We start from the raw sequence: 21,910 nt of genomic DNA on the forward strand, positions 1-21,910 counted from the left end.
TGATATTTAATTATTATTACATTCATTAAAACATTAAACGTTTCGGCCACAATCTGGCCATCTTCAGTAATTCAATAATATTCTTAAAACGCAGAGTTACATCTAGTTGACATTAAATTCAACAGTCGAGAGTTGTAATTAAATAAACATGTTCTTTTGTATGTGAAGATGCTTCATGCAGTAATGTTACACGGTCAATTGTCATATCAAGAAAAGTGTAGAACAAGAATTTCCTGATTCTAAATAAAATTGTATATATTAAAATCTTCTAGTCAGAATATAAAGAAAAAGAATCATTACCTGTTTTACAGCAAAAAAACCAAACGATGAATCTCGAATATTTCTTTTTCGAGATTCATCGTTTGGTTTTTTTGCTGTAAAACAGGTAATGATTCTTTTTCTTTATATTCTGACTAGAAGATTTTAATATATACAATTTTATTAGAATCAGGAAATTCTTGTTCTACACTTTTCTTGATATGACAATTGACCGTGTAACATTACTGCATGAAGCATCTTCACATACAAAAGAACATGTTTATTTAATTACAACTCTCGACTGTTGAATTTAATGTCAATTAGATGTAACTCTGCGTTTTAAGAATATTATTGAATTACTGAAGATGGCCAGATTGTGGCCGAAACGTTTAATGTTTTAATGAATGTAATAATAATTAAATATCACAAACTATAACTTGTGCTGTGGTTTTTTATGCTCTTATTTTTTATATGTGTTTTTATTTTATCTATTTTTTTTTCAATTTTTATTTCATTTAATTTTATTATATCGCTTAGTCTTGTCTTTAACGAAATTTCTTTCAAGTTATGATCACGTGATGATTTCAGTCACATTAGCTCCATTTCGTGTAACTTTTGTAAAAAAACAATTTGAGAATACCTACTGTACTGTAAAAAATGTCTGTTTCTAATTATTAACCTGGGAGTAGTTACCTGAAGTGACTACTATATTAACTTCCAACGAGAAAATGAAGCTCACATTACTCTCTAAAATTTTTAAAGTGAATCTCACTCTGAAGACTAAAATCTCATTCTTAAAGAACTCATTCTTTTTCAAGATTGGCTCAATTTTCACTCTTTAGAGTGAGATTTCACTTTAAAAAAATTTAAAAAGATAAATTTTCTGCGATTGAAAAATCTATTTTTTTTCTATTTTTTTCTCTTTATTTTTTTTACAAAATATTGAATAAATCTTGCAATAATGTCAAATACTGTATAATAAATTGTAGAATAAATCAATAATATGTAGTTAATAATAATTTTGAATTGAAATACTCGTTATATATGTAAAAATTAGATTAGAGTTAATTAAGTTAAAATTTTAATTTTTCCTTTTTCATCATTGAATCAAATGCGATGTAATTCTCGCGTTTCTTCTTTCATTCTCTCGTTTGTGAAGTAGCAAGAAATTATAATGCCACGATCTCACGATTTTGCGGGCCCAGATTGGCCAGATTCTCGGGTCATGGAACACGCAAGACAATGGCTTAATAAGCGGAAAATCCATACGTAAGGGAGAAACGGGTGGGTAAGAGTGGAGGCCGGTTTAGAGGGTAAACACCGAGGTAATTGGGAGAAAGCATAAAGAATTTTCTGCTAAATTGAGCCGCTTCCGTTGAGATGGAATTTCTCCCGGTGGCTCTTGCCTCCCCGACGCGACGCGACGCGACGACATAGCCGCAATGAAAGTTTTCCAATAAGAAACGAAAGAGCTAATCAGACTTTCTCATGTTGTACCGGCTCAAGGGGGGGCTCAATGGACCGCGTATCTATGTTTACGTCTCAGCCGAAAGTCTCTCTCGCCGTGTTGCCTTTCGTTCGTTGCGCATTCTTGTTCTCTTGGGCTTTTAGCTTCGGATTCTCTGGTTCGATCTCTGTTGCGTTCTTTTTTTTTTGTTTCTTTTTATTAATGCATTCCTGCAATATCAGCCTGAAAGTAGACTGGAAAATGCTCCGTATTGATTTCAATTATTTATTTACGACAGGAAAAAAAGACTCTAGAAAATATTATTTTTTGTATCTTGAAAGTGCAAATTATTAGATTCTAGCATTATTATTGATTTCTTCAAACCTCTCGCTGCATTGTGAAAAAAAAAAAAAAATTCTTAAAAAAAAAATATATATATATAAACAGAAGATACCTAAATGAAAAATATCGTGACACAATAGAGTATTTGTTGGACAACAACCGAATTTATCACAGAATTCATATTTAGGACATCTTAATGGACCTCTGAATGGAATTGGCACACATCGCTTGTACACGATATTTGTATGATCTAACGATGCATGTTTACGAACGGCTGGCAGCAAAACGTACGATAAATATTGCGATACACATGATTTCGCGCGCTATTCGTAGGGACCGTTCAATTTCAAAGTCCTCTCCGCTTCGGACCTCTTTGAACCTCAAATCGTCACACGTGTATGTGATTTACGATATTATATTATTCTACTTTACGTTTACATTTTATTCGAGTAAGTCGACGAAGATTTATCGAGCACGGCTGTATCCGCGAAAGTTATTTTCCCGTTTGTCCGCGATTATTCTCAGCGTACTTGTACGTCGCCCTTTGATCCTACCCGGCAGGCAAACAAAAAACTGCACATCGAAGGTAGGACGTGGCCACGATTTCGTGCTCGCGAACGCCTGAAGATTACCGCGAACATCTTTCAGCAATCCGAACAATTCTGAGACCGAATGATATAGACTGTATTCCAAATTTACTACCAGCGCTGAAAATCTATAGTGTACGTTACGTGCACTATAGATTTTCAGTACTGGCAGTCAATTTGGAATACAGCCGTAAATTCTTCACGAATGGATCCTCCTGTCGTAAAAATCCCGCTACGCGAACTTTCGCAAAGAAATTCAGACTTTATATATCGGGCATTACGATTTACAACACGACAAGAATGATTTTGCTGAAGTACCTAAAAATTTTATAGTTAGAGATCTGAAAATTATTTTGTCGGGCTATTAAAATAATTATGCGGGATGTTTAAATTAATTGCAAGAATGTCAAAATATTTTGCAGCATTGCTTATCATATTTAAAAGTTCTAATTATTTTCAGATTTATATCTAGCTAACTTTTATAGGTACTTCAACAAAATCATTCTTTCCATGTAGCAAATTCGGTTGGAAGCACTTAGTCTGCATTGGTGCATGTTAAAATTATTGTATGGAATATAAAAGAGAAATATTTTGAAAAAAGTACATTTCATCTACAGGACAATAAAGTACATTGAAAATTTACACAGTTTAACTTGTTTTTACATTTATATACACATTTTGACGTCAATTTGTGTACGATGATTTTAATGTGCACTAGTGCGTAGTGGAGTGCATTCAATCGAATTTGTTATAAAAGAAATTTTATTCTGATTTAACAGAGATCTTTTTATTTTATTTTATATAATTTATATAGCCAGTTATCTGTGCGATATTTTTGAAATTCTGTGGCCAGAGCGATTTACGCGTGACAGTATCACTTACAATTTCCCACGCGAAAGACTCTTCGATAGACGAGCTCGGGCTTGGCCCCAGCCTATCGTATATACAGTTTGTGTAAGTCTCATAAGACAATAATGGGCCTCGTACCGACGAAATGGTTTCGGAGATTTGAGGAACGCGACGAGAGACCGCGACCATGGCACAAAGCGCGCCGCCACAGGCGAGCCATGCCTGTGAGATAATTGTCTTCTTAGCGAAGGTATACACGAGCATATACCGCGAGTAGAGAGAGAGAGAGAGAGAAAGAGAGAAAGAGAGAGAGGCGACGAGGTATGAATGGTGGTCTCACATACGGCGACACACGCGGGACAAAATAAATACTGTGTCAGCCGCTGTATACGTTGTGTCGTTGTGTCTCACGTCGAAATCGTGTATACATGGCTGGTCGAGAGTACCAAAGCCACGATCTTTTACTTCTCGACAGAGTGATCTCGATGAAAATTTATCATTTACGCAAAAAAGACGAACCTTTTTATCTATGGATAGAGAAACGCGCATGCGATAATTTCTCCTTCATAATGTCAATGCCACATCTCTGAATGATAATCTACGCTGTTGAATTCATAATGTCAAATTATATTCACATAATTTAAGGGATTTTTAATTATTTCTATAGGTTGTCACTGTTTCTTTCTACTCGATATGTCGTTTTATCAAATTTAGTTTATTATTCACAAGTGCATATATTAATATCGACATAGTTTAGTTTGAAACTAACACACAGAAATGGGTTGATTTACATTTTAATCAGAGTTGATAAAAATCATGTTTCAAACATGGTTTAAATGCATTTTTTATAACTATTTAAAGAATGTATGAGATATTAAAACATGTTTACAAAAAAACATGTTTCGTTCTTAAAAAAAAATTATCCTTTCCAATCCTGGTTTTGACACACATAAAAGTGAAAAATAACAAAATGTTATTTAGCTCAAGGAATTAGATTAATATTGCTTCTTTGATATTTAAAGGAGTGTTTATACTGATCATAAACTGTTAATTTATGCCGTAACCGATAAATTCAATACAAGGATTTACGCAGATTTACGTTTGTTGTAAAAGTTAAATTTGAGTTAACTTTATGGTTATAACATAAGTTACATGCATCCAGCAGTCATTATGAACGAAAATATTGAAATTATTGTGTTAAACTTTACTGCAGGTTACGGCATAAATTAACAGTTTATGGCCAGTATAAACGCTCCATAATAGTATACGTGATATTATACCTTATTTTGCTTTATTCTGTACTGCATACATAAGACATATATTGTAATCTATGACTGAGAAAATATTTTGGTTGAAAAGAAACGAACCATTTTGATGATATCAATTAGAATTCTGGTTATTTTAATAAATTAGAATTCTAATAGATTCAACCAGAAAGTTCTAATGTCCATTTGTCAACTAGAATTTCAATTTATATAAACCCGATTCTTTTTCGAATAATGATATTAATGACTTACTGATTAATTTAATTTCTTTAATTAGGATTTTAAAGCTTAAATAATTTTCGAGTTTTAAACAATTGAAAATGAAGACCCTCTTCAGACAGAAAAAAAACGCGATTTTATAAAGAAATTCGTTTTGTTTTTAAAGAACTTTACGTTCTCAAAATTCAAATTGACTTTATCTTCGATGGTTTTAATTATCATAAACATTACATCTCATTTGAAATAAATTGCAATGTTCTCCAATTTGAAGCTGATCTACTCGTCGTTCATTCATAAATACGCGATAGTGTCACAGCACGTAATGATATCCTTCTTTACTTCACGCTCTTTCATTTCCTTTCTTCTCCGTTTCATTCGACTTTTCTTTTTCCCCTCTTCTTGTCTCTCGCTCTTCATCTCGCGTTCCCTGTCTATCTCGTGGCGAGTGGGCGGCGAGTGGCAATTAGCATACTCGCGTGATCAAAGCGGTAGGACGTGCGACAAGAATTAACGACCACCAACAAGACGACGACTCTTTCATCGCGCACGCGATGAATCGCGACGCCCTCGATGCCTTGGCACCCACACGGCGTGGACGCGCGAATACCGGTGGTTACATATCGCCGCCATGACCGCTTCTGACGCAACCGAAGAGATCGACGTACCGACGTCGTCATGCGTAGATCAGAAATAGCAAACGTACGTTCGAGACGAGTGGTAAAATGTATATGTACGGGCGGAAATGCTCCCGCTGTTCGCGATCATCCCGGGAAAAAAAAAAAAAGTAAAATTAAAACCTTGAGAGAAAAACACAGGACTTTCAGAAATGCTCTGCCAATCAATAAAAATTTACTGCAAACACATGTGATGTAAATATGTGTATAGCAGATGGAGATTGAAAAGCAAATCCAAATATGAACAAAATTGTGATTCAGGAAAGTTATAGCTCGCTGCGTAAATTCGACATTTGTAATTAGAAAGACTTGATGATTCAATAAAGGAACCAATGTCTGTCTTCAATAAAGGAAACAATGATCAGAGTATGCTAATTCAGTTAATTCTTTGTTACAATGAAAATTGCTAATGTAACAAGTTTTCATTACAGCAATAAAAGTACATGCCATTTTAGCCAGCATCATGTTTTGTTAAAAATTTTGATTTATATATTGACTTGATTTTCATAGAAAATTATCTTCTTTATTTTAACAAATTACTGTATTATTACAACAAATATAGTTATCTATAATCACTAATTTTATTTTTTCAGCTGTACAATTTTACCAAATTTAACATAAAAAACTACTTCGTGATTTTTTGAAAAATAATATAAAAATATTATTATATATTAATAAGTATAATTAGATATTATAATTACTATCTATATTTTAATAGATTATCTCATAAATAATAAATTATTAACATTATGATGATAAATTATTATAATAGATAATTTATGTAAATAAAAGTGAGCAAAAGATTAGTATTTATAACATGTATGAATTTATATAGCCACGATGATACGGGATATTAATAAAGAGCAGCGTATAATACGATTGGGAAGTATCGGAGTTCATATCAAATTGATATTTATGGTGAATACTTATAGAGACGTATTCGGATACTCGACTATTTTTGAACATAGCTGGAGAGAGGTACGCAGAGATGGGATATTTATGGAAGATTGCTGACATTTTCTTCTTCTTTGCTTTGAAATGAAGGCCTCTATGCAAAGCGCTTTACGAGAATGCTTTGATTTATTTTCAGCCGGCTGCAGCGTCTATCATACGGACGCTGCAGATCAAGCGTGCGTGGCGCCTCGTCACGTGTAACTATGGTGTGACTACTCTGGTTTCCCAACGTTAATTACTCGCTTACAGCGCTCGTTACAGCGTTTTCCTCGCGTCAACGTTCGTCTTCCTTTTGTGAGGCAGTGCGTCCCAACGTACATTTTCGCGAAGTCAAGTTATATTTCTTCCTGAGAAAAAGGATTATATCCAAAACCAAGAGGGTTGGTTTCCCATAGACTAAGAGAGAAAGAAAAGATCCAAAGTTACTTGTTATTTTTATGTGTTAAAGTGTTTTTATGTTTCTCTTAGGTGTGTTAAACGTCTATAAAAATGATATCACGACATTACACTTCGTTTGTCGAGCTGACAAGCAAAATGTCGGTTTTGCAGTCGTAATTCTTCTCACTGATGAATGCGACTCCGAATGACGAGTTCAACGATCGGTCATATAATCGTGCGTCACGTAACATATCCCATTAACTTTCGACAATACACCAATAGTTGGAAAACGCGGGTATATCTCCCACTTCCCTTCCGTTTCCCCTACCATTTCACCGAGTATCCTGAAATGCAAATCGCATGGTGCGGCGCAATATGCTAATGTAACCATCGTGGTATCCGACAACATTTGTCTAACCGAGCGTTAAGATCCTGCCCGGGCACTCGCCGGCTCCTTGTTTCACGCGTGAACGACCCTTAACCCGGCACAACGAAAGCCTGAACCAACATGGGGGAGGGCTGTTTTCGCACTACGGCTATGAGGATATCCGTATTGAGTCGGAGAACGTAAGCCAGATTGATGTACCGCGTGCAAGAGAGATTTATCGAAACGATATTTTTATCGGTGACGACGTCTGACGGATTTTTCAATAAATAATGTAGCGATGTAAAATACGCTTTATTTCCAGTGTCTATAGGTGTCAGGCACTTGGGCTTTTTATTCTTCTGCAATGCACCTAGATTTCCGAAAATCGACTCCCAAAATATGACTCCTTAAATTTCATTCAATCGTGAAATGATTTTAATATTACAAAACACGAAATTTTTAATATTTTTCTCTTTTCTATACATTTTATCGATGTGTCCAAGAGATTGAGAATGTTGATTAGACATATGGTATATCTCGTGGATTAAGCCCGAAAGCTTAAAACTACGGTGAAGTATGTATGAAAAAATATACGTCTCATATTTTAAGCTTTTCTACATGTCCGAAGGCTCATCAAGCACAGGGACCGTTGCCAACGTTTCCTTGTCACGAACTTGGAGGCAGTTTGCCTGGCGGAAGCAATCTCTTACTGACACACTGCACGCTCGCACATTTGTTTACGCGAATCAAGACGCGAAAAGAGGACGGATAAATAACGAGCACTTTTGCAGAATGAATGTCCTCGTTGCTATGTATTTCGTGATTGATTTAATACAATTAGCATCAATTGATTGTAAATTTTAACTTTTATCGCTAGTCATTTCCATAGCAATAACAATGAATTCGAGAAACGTAAAACGTCTAAAACGTCATTCGTGTTTCATTATAAATAAATAATACAGTTACTTAAACGAACGAAAGAGAGAAAATTATTTAAATTCAAATACCAATTTGTATTGAAAACATTAAAAAGAATTCTCTACCATGCAACCACAACATTTGTACTTTAACTACCCTAATTAGCGCCCTCTAACGTTACGCCCGGGGGTGCCATCCTGGGTCTGTCTCCTTCTGTCGATTCCCCTTTCCAACTACAATGCATTTTCCCAACGATCCACAGAGGTCAAGTCAATCCGTTGACGCGATCGAAAAATTATACTGCGAGCAAATATCCTCAAGCGAATATACACGTATACGTGCCGCCTCGCCGTTCCCCTCGTCGGTTGTACTATATTACGCCAACGAGGGTGAGATCGAGGAGTACGTACGTGCTGCAACGAGGGACTCTCCTTTCGGTAATCGATACTAATTAGAATGAGGCAAAGTTTCGGATCGTGTGCCGGCGCTCGCATCAACGGGTACACCCGTTCATCCCTATGGGGTATCTCCACGCCCCCTCATCCCTCCATCCTTCTTCTGGAGAGAGGGATTAATATCGACGAGACGTACCTACGACGTATTGTAGGCTTTCGTAAAATTTATCCGGCTATTATATCGGTGGCTGTGAGTGAGTGTTCTCGACATAAATGGGCCCTATCACTGTCACACGAACAAAGCACGGCCCCGACGTGGTTATGACGGCAACGCGATACCCGCTTTCGAGTAATAATATAATAATCGCGGTTGTTTCGCCGTCGTCGTTGAACCCTGCAGGATCGCCTCTCCTCTCGTCTCGTTCTTGTCTCTAAGCTCTCTTTCCGCTCCGGACATGAATAGGACAGGAGAAAATCGCTCGACGGTTCTCCTTTGCGGCCGGATACATCAAGCGACCTGAACATGAATTTCATTCTTTCGTATCGGCGCTTTGTGCAATTATTTTGCTGTTTCCCTCTCTCTTATTGCCCTTTTATCGCTTCTATTGCCCCCATCTTCTTTGTATGTGTGTTCCTCCGCTCCTCGGTGATGTATGCGTTGTTCCTTTCCACTCGGAGTAATTTTTTTTTTTGCACATTTTGATGCATATACTGGCTTTCTACCAAAACAGTCTTCCGGTTGACGAAACTATGATTAAAGAAAAAAACCGTTCGACGTGTATTTTCTTAGAAATATATACTCGTAACAATTTTCAATGATATATGAACCTCATTTACTCAAAAGAAAATTTTTTTAAAATGTTTTGTCCATTTAAAGGACAACCAAGTGGAAATTAAAAAAAATGATGAAAAATAAAATAAAAAATAATAGACTGAAATATGTGATATAACTAGACAAATATTGTATTATTATTATTATCTACTGATTGAAGTATAAAGAACTTCTAAAATACTCGCTGCATCGGATAAAATTTCCAATTTTTCGGTCAGTATGAGCCAATCCTTGTAGGGACAAAAGATAAAGTGATGGTTTCCCCGTCGTTTTTTCCCCGGCCGTTACGTCCTTGACCGCTTTAACCGATCGCCCGATATCGATTGTACTCACCGCAAAACTATACCGGTTGTCCGAACAATCAGTCGCTTCCGCTAACGACGCTGTTGGTTACCGTCGCTCGTCCGTATTGTCTCGGAATGCTATTTCCGAAAATTGAAGAGAAGAGAAGCGAGAGAACGAGAGAGAGAGAGAGAGAGAGAGAGAGAGAGAGAGAGAGAGAGAGAGAGAGAGAGAGAGAGAGAGAGTTATCAAAACAAGATAAAATCGAAGACAAATCTAACACATCTGAGTGGGAAGGGCAAAGATACAATTAACGTAGTAATAGACTATCAATAAAGCTCGATTTGATATAAATGTAACCCTCCGTTGGCAATCAAATTTTTATTCTCTCCAGCCCAAATCTTTTTACTATTCTAGATTTTCAAAACAATGTGGAAAAAGTCAGGAAAAATACATTTACTTTTCTATATTCTCTAGATATTACATTGTCAAATTTTTTAATAAGATGCTTTAGAAGAGGAAACCAGAGTCGTCCTCCTATATTTTGCAAAAATTTAAAAGTGAAATTTTGTTTGTAAAAAAGACTCAGATTACAGACGGTTAAAAATGTATCAAAAAAATTTGACGTAGTATGTAGTTGTATTTAATGTCTTTACAAGATATTTTTGTTTCGAAATTTTATTTTTTCATTTGTTCTCCGATGTTATCGATGGTATATTAACCAGTTCAATGGTGGACCCGAAATCAACGTTTTGTATCAAAAGTGGTGAGAGTGAATAATTTCATATTTTACATGGAAATTTATTTATAAAGAGTTTTTGGGTCGCTAATAACAAATCCAGGATCGAAATTTCAAAATTCAAAATGATGAATCCAAATGGTATAATTTCGAAATAGTGCTCATATATGAATCGTTATCGGCACCAAAGGATTTGCGGGTCATCGTCGTTTCATTATCAGTTATAATCTTTTGTCATTCATATACGAGTCATTACCAGTTGTGGCACTTCTTTTCGCTTATAGGAGCTTTCTACAATAAGTCATTAAGTCTTAAGTAATATGAAATCAACCAATTATAATTGATTTTTCTTCTCACATTCGATTGTGTTAGTTAATGTCTTATAATTTAAGACTTAAAACTTAAGCAATAGCTTATTGTAGAAAGCTCATTATATATAAGTCATTACTAGTGAACTAGTTAAGATAGTGTAAACGCTTCTTGGAGCTTTTACTTGGACAAAAGGAATCGCTATCGGATACCGATACCGAGTTTCTCTCTTCGTGAGGAATATGCGAAATATAGCGTGCGCTTCGTTTTACTTTGAACCGCAATATCGGGCGACTGTTTCGATCAAGGGTGCTAAAGAGAATATCAACTGTTTGACGAGAAGCTCATCCTCATCGTAAACACCGTTTCTCACGATGTGGTCACAGAAACGCGAGTCCTGCTGTTACTCCTGACTCATCATCGCGATCGAATCCGTCTGTTAGAAATGTTTCGATCTTGCCCCATGTAAGCGATGGTAATCCCGGTTACGAGGAACGCCAACGACATTTCAAGAGTACACAAGATAACACACCGAAACGACGAAAAGGTGGGATAGACTAGACTCGCGGTCGTTGAGTATCCGTAAAACGCGCTCTCGGAAGGGCCGTAAACCGTACCCAAACAAACCTGAAATAGCTGGTCGACGGAGCCTTGACGAGTCTTGCTGACTGCTGATGCCGGCACCGTCTGTATTCTCGCCCGCAAATAAATAATAAACGTTACACGTACCGTCGCTAGTCCCTACGAAAGTTGCACCCTGGATGAACTATCATCAGTTCCTTTACGACTGACGGATACTTCAGAAAACGGGCAACAGATGAAAACGAAAGTAACGGTGGATAAAGTGGTTATAACGTGTTCTGTAATTTTTTTCTAAATGCTTCCCGTCGGTGGAAATCCATCTCGTAATTTATAATTGTACTAATACGTTTGTTCGTATCGAATTCTTATTTAAAGTGTTAATATAAAATTTAATTAAAAAAAAAATATTTTTTATTCTAATTATTTTTATCGTAAAAAAGATTAAATGATAAAGACATCTGGGACTTTGCAGTCAAGAAATCTTGTAGTCTTTTGCAAGAATGTTCGGTGAAAATGAGTGAAGAAATTATGTTTTGTGGCTCGAAGGGATAAAACCGAGATACGCTACACAAGATTGTATTACCAATTATTGCGTATCGATGACGTTAACTATTATTCCAAATGGCGAGTGTGTTTTAGTCACTTTTCGAACGACCCTCGCTTTCATCGATATACACCATGACCACCGTCTCCTTCCCGGTGGTGCCCTAAGGGCAGCTGGGAGCGCTTCCGAGCCCTAAAGCCACACCCTTGATTCTCATTAAGATTTACCGTGTAAACGAGCGTTGCTCGTATAAGAACGGTGCTACTAATCGAACCCCTCGAGCCGAAAGAATTGAAAACAATGCGGAGCCGATGCGTTCGAGGCTTTTAGGAGAACGAGATCGCCAGGCGTTTAAAGGCATCGAGGCAAGAAAGCGAGGCAGTCTGGTCGATTTACATTTAACGAAATTGCTAGTAAGTGCTAGCACAAATTATCGGTAAATCCTCGGATTAATTTATCGAATTACCGATCACACGTTACAATCATGCACTAAGGAACTGAAGTAATCAACATTGTAGAGTAACTTCGGTATATATACGCCGCACTTATCCAAATATTAATTAATTTATTAAGTATTATTTACTATGTTTAAAGTAAATAAACTATATCAGTAAAAACTTCGTACTGCCTACTATTATGGAAAAAATATTAGAAATATTTATATTTCGCGCGCGTATTAAAAAATGAATTTTTTTAAACCCTTGCATTTTTGTCTCGTATATCCCATAGGAGTGAGATATAAAAAAATTTACAAAACTGTGGGCCGGTTGTTCCAGCTTTCGGTAAATTTTATGCATTAGATAAGTAGCAAGATACTCAATCACATGCGCGGATTGTCAGACTTACTTAATGCATAAAATTTAACGAAAGGTGGAGCATCGACTCTGTGTCCAAGTAAAACTCTTAAAATTAATTGAAGACTGTGATTTTATTATCTTTTCTGGACGAAATGTAATTTGCAAGGAACACCCTATAATTTCAATCGCTTGTAACACGAATTATTACGACGTCGATGTCTTCATTAAAAGAAAAATTGATATCCATCAAAGAAGATTGCGAAACAACGTTATATAATTTCAATAAGATAATTCGATAGGTAGATATCTTGTTATTGTCTTGAAAGAGTCAATAAAAAAATGTTGTTTACCAAAATATTTAGAAATCAGGAAAATGTGATATTGAATCGATATGGTACCTTAATTAATTAATAAGGAATAAAAACGAGAGAGGGAGAGAGAGAGAGAGAGAGACGGGGGTTTTGCAGAGTAAACTGAAGTAAGACCGTCGATAGTTTTAGACTTTAGAGAGTTTAGGCAGTGAAAGAGCCTAACTCACTTGCTTGGCTTTCTTCCTGACTTCGGTCATGACGAGGCTACGGCTTCTTTCATCCTCCCCGTATCCTGTGTTCCCCACCCGTACCCCTCGCCCCTGTCCGCATTTCACCCTCCGTGTCTCATCCTCTCTCGGACCCGTTGCGTTCTCTCCCCCTCTATAATTTTCACCCGAATACCTGCTCTAATTATAGGTGTTTCGTCACGGCGGAGAGAGCGAGATCCTTTCGTGGTGTCGGTAGCTCGCGCGCGGCGATTTCTACCGTTGTGTATCGCTGTAAGATATTTCATCGTAAGATGATCCATAGCGCGGATACATTGAATTCGAGGCAAGGGACGAAAAATGAGATTTTAGGAAAGAAGTCTTAGGCCGGTATTTATAATTGATTCTTATATTTAAGGCCTCGGTGTGATGTAATGGCTTAGGACGTTCGTATGAAATAAAGAGGGGTTTAAGTCCCGGCCGAGGTAATATTTTTTGTAATAAATTTATTTAAGGTTTTCAGCACATTAACATCTTTATAATATGATATTGGATCGAAGATTGAGAATTTGCTTGTCAATTTAATTTAACTTGTGATATATTACAGTAGTTTAACTGCGTTTGATAAAGTCCGGAAAAATTTCAGCGCGCAGTTTGAGTAACTACGAAAGTATGGTATATATATTCATGTACATATGTAGATAATTCACCATGATTATTTAGGCATTGAGAAGATCTAGCTCTGACCATTATAGGCTTCAATATACTTATACTTAGTATTTAAATTCATGTCGGTCTTAATAAAATCTTATTATTGCTTACATTTAAGACTGTCTTAAGTACAATCTTAAGATGTTATGAATCAATCAGAGATTCTCATTAGCTTAAAGCATTACTCAAGACGGTCTTGAAATAAGGACGGGCTACGAATACCGGCCTTAATCTCTAATTTTTATGCTTTTAGATTTTTTATTTATATACTATATATATTTAATATCAGAAATTTAAACAGATGCTGCGGATAATGTAATTTTGTATTTTCAATGTCTGTAATATCAATGTTTCTGTGCTAAGTTTCTTGATTTTAAACATAGCAATTTCTCTTAAGAATTACGTTTCAAGAAAATTAAATTCGGCGCGCAATTTTCAAGATTGGGTAGTATATAAATTACATTGAATTATTTTAATATTTTAAGCTAATGATCCAGCTTGATCATTTAGGATCTTTATTGCCTACTTGTTACGTATTCCTATTACAGCCCTAAACAATACTTTGTTTAATATAACAATTTTTATTTTTACTGTTTTGATTTCCACTATCTAGAGCTACCGCATTCTCTCAATAGTGTTCTTTACGCTGACTTGCCTTGGGTCCTACCGTGAGCTTGGCATCAAAAGGCAGGTTACTCGCGGAAGAATGCGCTCGTCAGAGAACGCACATCTTACTTATATATACACTTATATATACACGATGCAACGCCTCATTGAGGAAGGAAGTTTTCTTCTTTCTTCCCCATAATTAGCCAACTTTAACTATAGCAATTAAAAACCAACAATGTACCATCGGTCGAGACTATACCTACTGCATTTTTCTATTATTTTTTTAATCTCGAAGGAGAGACAAGGGTGGTAGCTGAACGTGCCATTCATTCGCGACGACCCATTATTTAGCGGCACGCCTAACCCGCGTGCAATGAGGCGTGGAATTAATTAAATTAATCACTCGATATAACCGTCATTACGTTATTACGAGGCGCGTGTTCTGGTTTATAGGTACTTGGGGCTGGAGCCGAGGCTGACATCCGGCCCGATCCAAGGGAGCGGCGTCGACTCGCAGACGCAGATCGCCGGCGCGGGTGTGATCGGTCCGGCGAGCGCCGAAAAGAACTGTAAGAACGCGCACCTGACCGCCAAGCAGCAGGCAATATGCTCCCGCTCGCCACCCGTCCTGCAGGTATTTACCTCGGAGAGGCCCTCCCTTCGCGGCCTCTCCCTCTCTCTCTCTCTCTCTCTCTCTCTCTCTCTCTCTCTCTCTCTCTCTTTCTTTCGGATTAATGCCCGGAGAAGCACGCGGCTAATTCGATTCGCAGGACCTACGACCGCGTGCCGAACATCGGCCTTCAGCTGGCCGAAATTTTTCGTCGACTCGCTTCTGAGAAAGTTTTCGACGGCTGCTTCGCCTCTGCGCTGCGTAATAAATGGATTAATGCGTCGTGATTAGTAGCTCTAGGCATTATCAGGGGAATCGCGGTAGAATTACAGGGTTCGTGTCCGCGATAATCTCTCCGACAATTTCTAGAATCTGAATTTAATCTCCAGGGAATTTACGAAATCGCCACTAGAGATTCGAATTCTCGGACTAACGTTTCGACATTGTATATTATTATTGTTTCAATTTTCACGAGGCAGGTTAACGAATTTGAACGAACGTGGAACGAAAGAAATTAGAGTTATTCAGCGTTTCTTTATATAATTAAATGACTGTTTCGTCTGTAAGTCTGATTGTAATCCGCGTCTATCCGTTGCGGGATAGAGAAAGTTTTCGCAACGGGACGCACGTTATGCGGCATCCAAAGATTTACCGCTGCATTTACGGCGATACAATAGGTACGAACTCTTTAAGCGGAACAAATTTGTTTCCCGATCGGCATCGCGTGATTTAATCTCGGCGCTGTCCGTGACAAAAACGAGCCGGACGTCGTGCGGTTCACACCGTCCCGAAATCGCGTTTACCTTTCCTTAATGCACAAAACGTGTCGGGGATGAGCAGAGGATAGCGAGGAGGAAAGGGGACGGTCCAGGAATCTATCTAGGCACCTAGGTAAACCTGGGGAACCTCGAGGCATCGATATCTCTTTGAATATCGCCGACAGCGCGGTGCGGCTTTTCCGAGCGTAAGTAACCGACAAAAGAGGATCGGGTATGAATATTCATATGTCAATCCGAGTATCGAAGTTTAATTTTTTAACGAGCGACCAAACCCATTAAGAGATGACTACACTCTTTTCAATGACCCACGGAATGTTTGCTGTTTGATATCCACGATTACTACACAGACTACGTAGGCTGGCCGCGATTTACGGTTTATTAAAGCGTGCCGTCATGTTTTTGCGCAAACAGGGAATTTGTTTTATCAGAATCAGACATTACATAGATGATCATTTTTAGTATTAATGTGTTCTCTCAAGCGATGACTCATACATCATCGTGATAAAATAAAGAAAAAGTTGGTCGGTTAATCAAGTGAATAAAGAATAAGACATTAAATGGCACGGAAAGAACGATGTTGCTGAAGTATCTAAGAATTTAGCTTAATACGAATTTGAAAACAATTTTATTGGACCATCAAAATAATTACGCTCAAACTGATCGCTTGAGATTTTTGCTTAATTATATTTTGACGATCCAACAAAATTATTTTCAAATCTATATCTAATAATAGCTAAATTTTTAGACACTTCAAAATCGTTCTTTCTGTGTACAGAGTTGAAGATGTTAAAAATGGGAAATGCTTGTTTGAGCACGACTTGCTCGATACGAGGGAACGTCGCTCGAGAGTATCCGAAAGCGGCGTTTCTTTTGATTCTTAGCTTTCACCGTCTTACGCTTGCAGGCAGTTAGAGCGGGCGCTAGACTCGCCATAGAGGAATGTCAGCACCAGTTTAGATCAGCGAGATGGAACTGTTCCGTCAGCCCGGAAAATCCCGAGAACGTATTTGGCGGCGTCATGTTAGTCAGTAAGTACTCACACGGTTCGATGCCTGACGCCGTTCAGGCCGGATATGTCGCTTCTCGGAGTTGTTCTCGCGCTACACTCGTAACATCAAGTACCATCGAGTGGTTGGTTTGTAGCGCGACAAAAAAAATTCCGTTTGCGTTTTGCAGATAGCCGAGAGGCCGCGTTCATATACGCCGTATCATCAGCTGGGGTCGCTTACAGTGTCACGAGAGCCTGTTCCAGAGGCGAGCTTACCGATTGTTCCTGCGACAATCGTGTGAGAGCGCGACGTCCGAATAATTGGCAGTGGGGAGGATGCAGCGAGGTAAGTGTCACGAGAGAGGATTCTTTCATATGTATATCTCTCATATGTGCCTTCCCAGATAGCACAGAGTTCAAAAAGAATTCAGTGATATGTCATCAATTCTGAATTCATTTGAAGAAAAGTATTCTTTTTCTGAAAAGTTCTGAAAAGAATTTTTGTTGCATCTGAAAATGAGATCAGAATTAATGACATATCACTGAATTCTTTTTGAACTCTCTGTGCTATTTGAGTTTCTATCTATGCCTAATGAGTCATTCTCGCCATATTATTTCCTCGTCGTGCATAATATCGTGATAAATTTGTTATTAATGTCTTAAGATATTAATGTGGCCCTATGATTGGTTCTCATCTTAAGATTATATTTAAGACAGTCTTAAATATAAAACTATCTATGAATACTTGGCCATAGATTTTTATCCCAGTAGTCTTGTTTATCTATTTTATCCGCACTATATATATCACTTCTTCAGTAAGTCAGTAAAAGGAGTCATGTAAAAGAATCAAATAATTTAATACTAAATTCGATATTAATTCGATTAAATACTGTATATTAAATATCTTTATACCGACGTGTTGCGTATCCTGTACCCCAATATCGTGCTACAAAAGATTGGAACACGTGCATCAGTAATTATCTTAATATCTCTTTGCCCGTTATCTCTCACCGGTGGGTCTTTCGACGCGAATTTTAATGCTAGCCGAAGACAAAGCTTGAGCAGTAAACGGATGCGTTTCATGCGAACGGCTGACCCCTTGTAGACATTGCCGGCTTACAAGGGGATTAAGGGAGCTAAGCTTGTTAAGTTGCAACAATCCACCGGCCCTGTCCCCGCCTCCCCTCCTTTTTCCCTGCAATCCGGACACGTAACTTAGTCGGGCATGAGGAACGAGAGTTCGCGTAAAATACGCGTGACACGTGCAGATACAGTTAGGTAACGCGTTTGTCAGAGTATAGGACTCGAATATCTTTGAACTGCAATATAATCTTACATTCAGGATTTATTATTAATAATAATAATAATAATATTACTTAATAATAATAAATAAATTATTAATTTAATATATTTATTATATAAATATATTATTATTAATCCCGACATAATAATAATAATAATAATAATAATAATAATAATAATAATAATAATAATAATAATTTGTATATTAATCGTTTCTCTGAATATAAATAAATTATAGAATTCCCTTAAAGAATACAAATTTATCAACCATTATCAACTTATCAGGTTTATGCACCATTGTAGTTTGATGATTTTAGCGCGCGAATTTGCGAATTTTTTTATATAAATATATATACAATTAACATTTTTTTTTACATTATTATGCCGAGAGATCAAAAGCATTTCGAAAAAAGAATTTGTACAAAGAGTTATATAATTCTCCCTCTCTTTTTTCTATCTTATCATTTCTCTTCCATTTTAATATCTTTGTTACCTATTAAATTATTGTATAATTAATTTTAATACCTATTTTGTTAAGAAAATACTGTGACGATTAGAGAAATTTTCATCCAGTTGCAAAAAAGTTAGAGCGTGAGAAAACGTGAAATCGCGGGGGAGGGTGTGTCTTAACGAGGGTGAGTTCGTGGACAAATGCCTCGAATAACCGGCAACACAGAACTTGGAGGTAATGATGTTTGCCTGCTCTCTCGCCGAGCAAACGGCAGGAGGGTGGTCATTAAAAGCCACCGAGTGTGAATAAGTTTTTGTTTTACTATCGTTTATAATTTTATATTAAACAGATGCAGCAATAATTGAAGAACCTTCACGTTTTTTTTAATTTGATCGTCAAATAATATCGCGATCAACTTATTTCAGACTTAATCGTAAATCCGAATCTAGTACACACTAATTGAGCTAATATTAATATACTATTAATAATATATTATTAATAGTACTAACGTTATTAATATTATACAATATATCATTATTATATGAATATTATTACACTCTAATCTAATTATTACACTAATTGAAATAATACTACGTGAAATAATTAATATTTGATATGCGATAAATGCGACAGTTTATTAAACCAAATCTCCAAAAAGATCACTGATTTAACTATTGTACTTTTAATGAAGTTGCACATACAAAATGCACAGAAAGAACAATTTTGCTGAAATATCTAAGAATTTAGGTAAATATAGATGTGAAAATAATTTTGTCGGATCATAAAAATAATTATGTAGGAAACTCAAACATGATGAACAATGCTGTAAAGAGTTTTGAAATTCTGGCAATCAATTAGAGTGTTCTGGACCCGGAGAAAGATTTCTTCGATACAAAGAAATGTTTCTTTGCTATAGTTGAAAAAAAATTTCTTTAATTTGAATGTTATTTCTTTCATTTGAACATTATTTTTTGAAATCAAACAAAAAATTTATTTGATTTATAATAGGATATCTATCTAAGTTTTTATAATATTTCAGCAAAATTTTTATGATAATTTTTTCCTCACTGAAAAAATGTATTAAATGTTAATAAATCATTTGTTTGAATAACTAAATATTTACTAATATAATATAAATATAAAGATATATTTGTTCTTTAAATTCTTTGAAGTGGAATCTCACTTTAAAGAGTGAAAATTGAGCCAGTCTTGAAAAAGAGTGGCTCAATTTTCAATCTTTAAGAGTCACGTTTCATTCTTCAGAATAAAACTTTAAAAGTTTTAAAGAATATTTGATATAAGAACTATTAATTTGATTTAATTATCATTTTTTTATTGAATAAATATTTATTTACTATAACTGAATGTTTAATTGGCGTTATTATTCAAATAAATATTTATTAAAATTAAGCATTTTTTTCAGTGCATGTTATAATATCAGTATATAATAAAATAAGACATACATGACAGCAGCCATGAGATCGGAGATCAATCGTGTCCTCATTTCGAGAAAGTAACGGCAGATACGGGCACAGTAGATTTTGATCCGTTCTCAGCACATAGAAGCGTCGATCCTGAAATATAGCGATATGATGTATAACAGCAATATTTAAAGCATTATAATATACTTACATAAGCATGCATGCATATATGTGTAACAAGTGGAAACTTTAACGAAACGGTTGCGAGGATTTTTCGGGCGCGAGAGATTCGCTTTTATCCAGTAACAATCGTGGTAAAATGCAATTGTTAATGTGAAAACTGTGACATAAGTCTGTCATGGCGCGCTTCGTTACTGATCGTGATTCTTGAAATATCGAAGCGGCGAATCAATCGAAACGATCGATTTCTTTCGACAGCGTTTCATAAAAATGACCGTAAAGTCTTGTGTCCATAATGTTCAAAATCGATTCAAAATCTCGCATGAAGAAAAAATGGATCAATCACATTGTAACAGAATCATTTGTAATAGAATTATTCAAATGTAATTTATTAATTTTTCCTCTGTCCAAGGAAATCCTGATTTTAGATCGATTTCTGATATCATAGAGGTATGTTTATGTTGCTTGAAAAAAAAAATGGCACTTAAAGCGAGATAATTCGAGCGTTGAAGAGACACACTTATAGAAAAATCATGTTTAAATTAAAGAAATCATTTCTTTCGTTGATTTGTTTAAATTAAAGTGAAAATCTTTGAAAAAAATAAAATTTACTTGATTTCAAGAAATGACGTTCAAAGCACAGAAAAATTTATTCAGCATCAAGAAATAAAATTTAAATCAAAGAAACTTTTCTTTAACCGTATAACAATGCACAAATTCCTTTGATTCAAATAATTTTTTTGAATCAAAGAAACTTTTCTCTGATTGCAGAAAGCGAATATCCTGAATGCAAAAAATGTTCGCAACTCAAATAGATCTAAGGCTTAATATATTTCAAAAAAAAAATGAAGAAGTGTAAATCGACATGAACATAGCTAAATCGTTTAACATAGATATAAAATTTAAAAACGTGCAGAATAGTCAAAAAGAGTAACAAATTACAAAAAAAAGAGTAACGAATTGCAAAAAACGTAATTACAGAATGATTTTATATATATATATACCTAGAGATGATTCCGTTTTTTATAATTTACAATTGGGAAAGTAATGGCGTCTGATCGGCGAAGATTTTGGATAGTCAATATTGAGATCGTTACATATTGGCACATAATGACTATTGCATGAGGTACGCATATATGCACATACGTATGTATATACAGCCGACACTTCGCGGAACAAAAAAAGAATCTTTCGCGCGCGAGATTCACTTTTGAACGGTAAAAGAATTGATGAGTACGAAACGATAAAAGCGCGTCGCGAAACGTTCCGTTACTCACTGTGGTTCGAGAATCGCAATATCGAATATCGCGATTCTCGATATGGCGGACCAATCGCAATTTGTAATAATTGCGAAATCGATAGAATTTGAATCCACAATCTAATGCGATTTCTATATACTGTATATATAAAAATATATATAAAATATTTTATATATATGTATATATAAGAATATATACAAAATATTTATATATGTGTATATATATATATATATATATATATATATACACAAATATAATACTATATTGCATATACATATAAATATAATACATTTTTAAAGAAACTCAGAATCGAAGCATCGAGATTGCACATTTTATAATCGTAAT

The 21,910-nt window shown here is 35.8% G+C and overlaps 1 protein-coding gene and 1 long non-coding RNA gene across 2 annotated transcripts in view; both read left to right on the forward strand.

The window, feature by feature from the left end:
- The window catches only part of LOC105151550 (protein Wnt-4), a 52,792-nt gene that overhangs the window by 27,662 nt on the left and 3,220 nt on the right, over nucleotides 1-21,910 (forward strand). The window contains exons 2-4 of the mRNA XM_087413966.1: nucleotides 15,029-15,209; nucleotides 16,869-16,992; nucleotides 17,141-17,298. Coding sequence (XP_087270092.1) covers nucleotides 15,029-15,209; nucleotides 16,869-16,992; nucleotides 17,141-17,298 — 463 coding nt within the window. The remainder of the gene's footprint in view (nucleotides 1-15,028; nucleotides 15,210-16,868; nucleotides 16,993-17,140; nucleotides 17,299-21,910) is intronic.
- LOC147907221 (uncharacterized) lies at nucleotides 346-3,787 on the forward strand. The gene is made up of 2 exons (XR_015547588.1): nucleotides 346-385; nucleotides 446-3,787. It is a non-coding gene; the product is annotated as an uncharacterized LOC147907221 (long non-coding RNA).

The sequence above is a fragment of the Acromyrmex echinatior genome, chromosome 15 (assembly GCF_024713525.1).
Source record: "Acromyrmex echinatior isolate Ae372 chromosome 15, ASM2471352v2, whole genome shotgun sequence".
Lineage (NCBI taxonomy): Eukaryota > Metazoa > Arthropoda > Insecta > Hymenoptera > Formicidae > Acromyrmex > Acromyrmex echinatior.